General features: G+C 37.5%; 1 protein-coding gene across 6 annotated transcripts in view; it reads left to right on the top strand.

Annotated features, from left to right (window-relative positions):
- The window catches only part of LOC135093247 (uncharacterized), a 10,388-nt gene extending 1,747 nt beyond the window's left edge, over positions 1 to 8,641 (top strand). For 3 of the 6 annotated variants that reach the window (XM_063992298.1, XM_063992302.1, XM_063992300.1), the window contains exons 2-7: positions 527 to 637; positions 1,405 to 1,547; positions 3,965 to 4,047; positions 4,290 to 4,458; positions 5,265 to 5,444; positions 6,593 to 8,641. In XM_063992298.1, coding sequence (XP_063848368.1) covers positions 537 to 637; positions 1,405 to 1,547; positions 3,965 to 4,047; positions 4,290 to 4,458; positions 5,265 to 5,444; positions 6,593 to 6,864 — 948 coding nt within the window. In that variant the 5' untranslated portion in view covers positions 527 to 536 and the 3' untranslated portion in view covers positions 6,865 to 8,641. Of the gene's footprint in view, positions 78 to 526; positions 638 to 1,404; positions 1,548 to 3,964; positions 4,048 to 4,289; positions 4,459 to 5,264; positions 5,445 to 6,592 lie in introns of all 6 variants that reach the window. The other 3 variants (XM_063992304.1, XM_063992299.1, XM_063992303.1) reach the window with 3 other exon arrangements.
- Positions 8,642 to 8,654: the final 13 nt, after the last annotated feature.

Here is an 8,654-nt window from a genome sequence, read left to right as displayed (position 1 = left end):
CTCTCAACACTCATACACGGCCACCCTTTCTCTCACCTAGTTTCAGATATGAATCCTGAGCAGATGTCATGTTAAAGGTATCTTCACTGACATTTTTTCTTTTTCATGTATTTGGCTCTATATGTAAAATGAGATATGTGTGTGTGTGTGTGTGTGTGTGTGTGTGCGTGTACTTTTTTCCAAAATAGGGAAAAGGTGTTGGACATATGAGATTTATCCATCAAAGCAATAGGTGTCCATGAGTGTGATTCTCCCCTGGTTAACTTTCATGTTACTTTAGATTTCAGGATGGATCACTTAGTAAGGAGCACAAAGTTTCTTGTGTATATTTTTGTTTCACACAATCATCTTATTTGAGATATTAAGACCAAACAAAGCATAAAGGAGAAACATGGAAGCCGCGTCAGCTCTACAAGCTTGTACAGTCATCCAGGTTGTCATGACTGGCTGGCAAACATCCCAAGTGACACATATGAGTATCCTTTGCAAATTATTTCTTTAATTTAATCCTTTGTTTCTCTTTCAGATAAGTGAGGATGAGCTCCGACACACTAACAGTGCCCTCTGATGCGGCTGTGTATGAAAGCATTACCAACATTGCCATCTGGCTGGAGACGCACAGCCATGCAGGACCTCAGTGAGTATTGCCCTGACTGGCTTGGATACACACATTCCTTGATATTGAAGATTAATATTTAATAGGGAAGGTTTTTTTTTTTTTTTTCTATGTAGTATTCATTATTGTTTGTATAACATATAACATATAACCCAATAATAATATGTGAGGGATGTAAGCTAAGAAGGATAGTCAAATGTGAGAGCTGTAGGGAATGGGGAAAACCTTCAAGTGGGGATGGACTGTGTGAAGAGACCATCAGGTGCAAGAGGGATGTCTGTGAGGCGAGGAACAGTGGTTGCGCATGATGGGACTCACTGGAGAATGGTTGTGAATGTATAATTGTGACACAGCCTCAAGGGCCTTTGTAAGACATTCTTGATTTTGTGTTAGGGAACATCTGTGTGCATGCATGCATGTGTGCATGTGCACCTTCCTTGTCTAATCTATCCTCCCTAAAAGTGATTATCATAGTAATAATAATAACATCTCTTTTTATGAGTCTGACTCCCAGTTACCTAAAAAAATAATAGTAAAAGTTATATGATGCTGTATAAAAATTTGATTCAACTTCATATTGCTTTTACATTTTCTTTTTCTTTATAGATCAGTGAAGATGGTGTTGAATATTAAAATGTCTGAAAATACAAGGCACTATTTATTATAGCTCCAGCCATTTTCTTTGTGTTGAAGGCGAGGTTCGAAGAGAATACTCCCATATCCTCAGATGCAATACAGCTCAGCATAATCTTACTGACACTCACTGTCCTCACACTGTTGTGCTTCAGGCAAACCCCAGAGGAGATTACTGAGGAGGATCTGGCAGTGGCAGTGCCGGGCGAGTGCCTCTTTCCGGAGCTGAGTGCCGAGAACGAGGATGCCTCACATGAAGAGGAGAAAGGCATCCTGGTCTACACTGACAGCCATGAAGGTCAGTCATTGAAAGCTTAACTTTTTTGTCATTTTATCGGCTTCTTCATATTTTTCATCTTTTGAATATTCTTTTATCATATTTATATGTTAATTTTTATTAACTTTATTGCCTTTTCTCGTATCAGAATATGCTTTTATTATTCACTATTAACTCAGTTGTATTCATGTCATCTTTCAGAATATTTTTGATCATGGACATCACTTATCAACCTAATTGACTTTTATCATATTTTGGGACTACTATGTTTGTGCTTATATATGACACAGCTTGTATCTAATATATTTTTTATTGTAATACGTTTTTTTGTTTTCACTTTGAATACTGTCATGCATCTTTTCTTACGTTTGTTTCACGTTGTAGCAGCAGAAATTCATTACTGTATTTTGATATTATGACTATATATTTAACACCTGCTCAGCAAATGTTAGGCCTGGCAGTGTTGTGCAGTGACCTTTTTTTTTCCTGGCATATGAACAGCTGTTTCTTATAGTTGCGACTTTTAGGAGTTACTGAGCACTTGCCTTTGTTCTCCAATCATGCTTGTTTATTTTTGTTGTTGGACAGATTTGCTCCACCTGCATGAAGCCCCTAAAAGTATTATATGTTTTTAATACCTTCCTTGAATTTTTTTGTAATGGGATGTTCATATGACCCATAAAATCAGAGTAGAGAACCTTACGTGAAAAACGTAACTAAAAAAAACAATTTCTATAACTTTATAATGGATTGTTTTGTTGAGCTTTCTTTGATGTCACCAGTGTGTTTTAGTTCATACATTCTGACACATTGCTTCTGTGACCTTTGCCATCTTCATGCACTGTTTCTTTGATGTCACCAGTGTGTTTTAGTTCATACATTCTGACACATTGCTTCTGTGACCTCTGCCATCTTCATGCACTGTTTCTTGAACCATTCACTTTTCTGTGCACGGTTTCTTTCAGCTTTCTTGCCCCGATTGTGTTTCTGCATTACTTATGTAATTCCCAAATTTCCCAATTGATTGTTTTTATTAACTTGATTGTTATATTAATGTCCAAATTCTTTGATGTGCTCATTATTAAAGGTAATTTAATTTTATGAAGCATAAATTGTTGACATTCACACCTTCATGTGCTTTGATTGAAAGAGACGTGTTGTGCAGCCAACAGTCACCCTTCTCGTTTACCAAAACTTGCCACACAAAAAAGCTCCCCAAGATTCTTTATATTATATATTGCCAGTTGATAAACACTTTTTTTCTTTTTTTTTTTAACACCAAACCTTACCAAATGAGAAAATAGGTAGCTGTTGGCTCCAAAGAATACATTTAATCTTGTAACTCTTCATTCAAATACTCCTCACCTTACCATGTTTCATGGTAAGGTGAGGAGTATATGCATATATACTATATAGCTATATATACTATATAGCTATGCATATAAGGCTTTGAAAGCCTTATATGCATAGCTGGGCACGATAACGAAAAAAAATTATTACGATAACCAATAAATCAGGAATGATAACTGTATTGATAACTAATAATTGATAACTGGCAATAAATTTATTGCACAATAACTGATGACTTGATAAATCCAAAATTCTGATACTAGTGATAACGATATTGATATTTTAAATTTTAAAAATTAACAAATCCAAATCTTTATTTTTACCTTTACTTGAGAAGAAACTTCAAATTCAATGTTTACCCTGTCTCTTCACTAATGAAAAATACTGTTTTATGTAAAATAACTACATTTGATTTTGAAAGTTTAAAACTTCAACATTCTCATGTTCCAAAAAAAATTAAAATTATTGATTATCGCTAGTTTAGAATCAAAAGTATCGGTGATACTGATGAATAATTATTGGATAACTGATAACCTGATATCATTATCACGATAAGTTATTGTGATAATGCCCACTTTTGCTTATAAGCATGATATACTTATCTATAGATTGTGACTTACACATCATTACTACATGAATGAAACTACATCACACAATATATATATATATATATATATATATATATATATATATATATATATATATATATATATATATATATATATATATATATATATATATATATATATATAATGCTTACTAAAAAGTGCATTGATATCAAAATGTGATGCTATACATGTCACACTCCTTTAAATGCTTGTCTACACCCATACTGAAGCAGTGTGACTTAATTGTCACATATAGAAAAATTCAATTCACTTCTCTAATGTGTAGTAAGATGGAAAAAGAAAAGATTAGAGCAAGAGTCTTCCACAGTTATCATTTGTATGGATTGAATAAAGATCCTTATTAACTTTCACTATTAAGGTGGATGGAATAGGAATGTGAGTCTTGGAGCAGAAGTTTGTGTGGACTACTTGCATATTCTCCCTTTCACTCATCTTTCATGTGTTTTCCTTCACCTGCAGATAAGTACATTTGGTTGCAGGGTGACTGGCATCCCATGGAGCGAATTCTCAACATTACCTGCTCAAAGTCTGGCTGGGTCAGGGTGAGTTGATGTCATTACTGAGCAGTACTTTAAGGAGTCTTGTTTTGAATCTCTCAAGGTCTGTCTATATGTTAGTCTGGCAATCCCACACAGGGTGGCCCAGACAAAGCACCACACACATCATTCACACTTTTAACCCCATCAGTCCCTGGTAGAAAGAAATTGATCAACTTGATCCTCAACAATCCCTATCATCCTTTCATCATCCATTCCCTCAGCCCTCTGTCTCCCTTGCCTCACAGACGCCATGCCTGGGGGAGCGCCTGCTGGTGTTGCTGTTGACGCAGCTGGACTACACAGCACGGGAGGATGAGTCTGAGGTCCCATATGGCTGCTGTCCTCTGAGTGACCCGACCTACCTGCTGTGGCACATGAACCGCCCGGCTGGGATGTGCTCCCTCAAGCGTAAGGGTCAGTGCTTAGATGCTTGTCTTCCCTCAGTGTTTGTTTGACTTTTTCTTGGTGGTTTTTCTTGGTGTCCACTTATCAATCTTAATCTGTCTTTCCTTTTTTCTGTCTGTCTCTCTCTTGCTTCTTGACAGTGGCTCATGTGCATGCTTTTTAAACTTTGTTTTGAATGTTCTTTTGTAAATCAGATAAATATTTGGAGAAAAGTAGATTGTGTCCACCAAAATTTATATATAAAAGGAAATGTATGTTTTGTATCAGAAATATTTCTTTCATTTATTTATGTGTAGCATTGGTTGATTGATGCACTTATTTTCTGGAATTCATTACTTCAAGTCAAAATATTTGTTTACTCAGACTTTTGTGGCTCAGTTTGATTTATTACTCTGTCAAACTCACCATGGTTTATGCCAAGCATGCCAGACATAGTTTCTTTGCATCTTCTGTGCCCGCATCTCATGAACTTTCACTTGTCAATATGGTCTGTTAAGTAAGCAAAACAGGTGACAAGAAAGAGAAAGCAGTATTAAAACTTTTTTGTAATATATTATCTTTTATTATATTCATCTGAAAGAGAGAATGCAGTGACTAAAAACAATGGTTAGCTATGCACTGTAGACTGTTATGGTGAAAGACTAAGAGTAACAGAGAGAGAGAGAGAAAGATAGCTGTAGTAGTAGTATTTTGTGAGAGGAAAAACAAGGAATAACACCGTAAGTGTACAGAACATTGAAACAGATGAGTAACAGGTGTATGAAGAGTGTCTCTGTGCTGTCTTGTAATGGCCACCCTCCCTCCCTCCATGCCAGGCACCAGTATATGGGGCGGCGAGGACGTGTATGCCTGTGACACCCTGGACACTATGTACGTGCGCCCCTTTGCACGCCGCCAGGGTTACTCGCTGGCCCTGCTGCACACACTGACATCTGAACTGCCCCCGGGGGACCACCTGGGCCTCTCCCACCCTGTCTCTCTCAGCATGTGTAAAGGTAAACAAAAATGCACAGGACTTCAAGGACAAGAGATTGTGAGAAGCCTTAGGCTTAATGGTCACACTGCAAACATTGGGACTGACTGTGGTACTGAAGTGAAAGGCATACACATTAGGGCACAGATTTTCAACCAGTGTGCTGTGAAGCAATTGCATGTGTGCTGTGGGAACAGGGAATGTAAGGTTGATCCTCCTTTGAATATGCACATGCTAATGTGACATCTATGAGCATGACAGTCATGTGTCAAGGCTTAATGAAAGTGCATTTAATTGATTGAATTTATATTATGCCCCATTTATGGTGGCATACTACACTATGTAAGAACTGGCAACCCTTACTCCAGGTGTTTGAAGGTTTATTAGCATTTATTAGTTCCACTTTTAAATATTGATGGTGTGCCTTGCCCATTTTAGTGCCTGGCTTGGTGTGTCATGAGAAGTAAAGGTTGAAATCTACTGCACTGGGGTGATGTGGTGTGCATGTTTGGAATTCACAAGTATTAAGTTCATCAAAGTTGTAATTCTTACAGATCTTGGTACTTTACAAGTTGTAACATGGCAGATACACAGGCTCCTTGATTTGTTTCTAAATCCTTTCATCTGTCACTGTAGAGGAATTATTTAACATCATGGCTCTTTTCTCTATAAATAAAATGGTTTCACTTTTGAACCTAAAATAAATAACGAGGAAATAATAGATCTGACTCATGATTTTTTTTAATGATAGGTTGACTTTGAAACCCAGCATTCTGAAACAAAAATAGTAACCAACTGGTCCCTAAAATCAATGTTGAATAGTATAAGTATACTCATAAGGTATTTGATTATAACCCATTTAATTAGAACTCATTAAATGCTTTGATCAGGAAAAAAATGTTATCATAAGCATTGCCACTCAATGCCTGCATGTGATGTTTGACATGAAAGTTTTCATTCAAGAAGTGATACCAGTTAGCTGTGCTGCAGTGACTTTGAAATATTTCCAGAGGTGTGTGTTGTGTGGCTGTCTATAACAGCTGTTCTTATTGATGACAACAAGAGTAATTCATGCAGTTTTGTGTGTGTGTGTGTGTGTGTGTGTGTGTGTGTGTCTATAAAAGCCAGCAAGCACACACTGAAAGGTTCTCTTCCTGGTGGCATGTGCAGTGCTGCTGAAGTTCATCCAGGTTTACCCGGAGCTTCGGGACACCATGTGGACGCTGGATGAGGACGGGGAGGTGTCTGGCACGGTGACCCTCATGCTGGGCTCCCTTATGATGCGTGGGGCACTACAGGGGGCAGGAACTCACAACCCACCCCAACCCATGGATGAGGCACAGCAGCCCATGGAGCAAGCTGACCAGCCCATGGAGCAAGGACAGCAGCAGAAGCACGGCCGGGACTCCAGCCAAGAGTCGGAGCCTTGTGACACTTCCTAAGGGTTGGTCACACACACTTATTGCTGTATTTTACTCATCCCACTTTTCTACTTTTACAGTAATCTTCATTCTAGTTTTCTTTCTTCCCATGCTGTTTCTGTTGTAATCCCCTTCTTTTTTATGTAGAGTAAGTTAGATAGTGAGTATTTCAAGTATGTTATTTATTTAATTGACTTTATGAATGTAATGGGACTTGGAGTGTGTTGGTAGATCTTGTAGTTATTAATGAATATTCTTGTTAGGATAGCAGTATATAATCCATGGTTGACTGTAGGGAATGTGTTGTGTATGTTGCCATTGAAAAGTTTGGTCATGGGAGTTTATACAAGAGAAGACAGGAACTGGAAGGAATCGTCAAGTATATCATCAAGCTGAATAGTCTTATAACAACTGTTGCTTGGCCTCTGATGTGTGTTGTAGAACTCAGAGCACATGCTTGTTTTATTGTCTGCAGAGATAAAACTGACATTATCCCCAGAAGTGACAGGCATACTGAAGGTATATGTGTGTGTGTGTGTGTGTGTGTGTTAGCACTTTAAGTTCACTCACTGCTGATTACATGCATCAAGTACTCCAGTAGATGTGGAGTGACTTAACTGCTTATTCAGTTCTTTGATGCTTTATTCTTTTCATTAAAAAAAGTGAAAATTAAGTGATGAATGAAAGTAAGTTTAGTAAGAATTAGATACATAATCTGTCACTTTAGGAGCAAGGGCCATGAGAAAAATAATAGTTTTCTAGTCTAAGGCTCAGGATGACATATCAATGAGTGACAAAATCTTTTTGTAAAATGTCTCCATTAGAAGAAAACTTTGCCTTTGAGCAGCCATAGATGTGAACTCAGCAGCAAGCATCACAGAATGTATCCGTTCAAAGACATTACTTGGACAAAGTATGAGGAGAATGAATGATGGATGTGAAAACTACCTGAAGTGTTCTAAAAAAAATGTTTGAAAATTATTGTGAATAAGAGTTGGTGCTAATAATGTTATGTGAGGCCTTTGACAAGGGTGCTGCACTAGGGATCAACTTAGTGATGACTTTGTCTGTCTTGCCTTAATACTTAATGCAACTGCAGAAAGTCTTTCCCCACTTGTGAGATGTTTTCTTTTGTCATAAGCCAGTTATCTTCATTATGTAGTAGGTATGGTCATGATTTAGACCAGTAGATTACATATACAATGGTGCCACCTTTACTTTGAAAGGTATTTACAAAATGCATGAAAATTTCTTTAACCTTATTATTCTTAATTTGTCATGCAACTAGTATTGTTTTTGGCCATATTCTATTTTATTACTGTTCTATTATGAGTCAGCATCATTCAGTAAACATATTTTCTGGAAAAAATTTCCCTTTTTACAAATTATTTTACAATGATGTGCATGAGAGTTAGTTTTAAACATCCCTTCAAATATCTTGCAAGAGGAGGTGGATAGTGATAGCAGCAGGCACGGCAGGGAGTGGTGGGAATAGCCTTGAGGTGTGTTGCTGGGTTGGATCAGATCATGAACAGCTACAGGAGGGCCACAGCCAGACTTGTCACCATCACAGAATGTGGCTAAAAGCAAAATTGGTAGTATGTGATTTTTTTCTCTCTGGCATGTTATTACCAATGGTTGAGAATCACACGGGTTGTTGGTGTTGTTGTTCTGTAGGTAGTGCCCCCTTGGTCTTGGGCTCAAACACTAGGTACTGTCGTGGGTTTGGCTTCTCTGTCTCAGTAACAAACATATATGACCTCTGACTGTATGAATAAAATTTCTTACAACATTATCATATCTGATGTAGT

The sequence above is a fragment of the Scylla paramamosain genome, chromosome 42 (genome assembly GCF_035594125.1).
Source record: "Scylla paramamosain isolate STU-SP2022 chromosome 42, ASM3559412v1, whole genome shotgun sequence".
Lineage (NCBI taxonomy): Eukaryota > Metazoa > Arthropoda > Malacostraca > Decapoda > Portunidae > Scylla > Scylla paramamosain.
The sequence above is the reverse complement of the archived record's forward strand: the minus strand, read 5'-3'. Positions and strand labels throughout refer to the sequence as shown.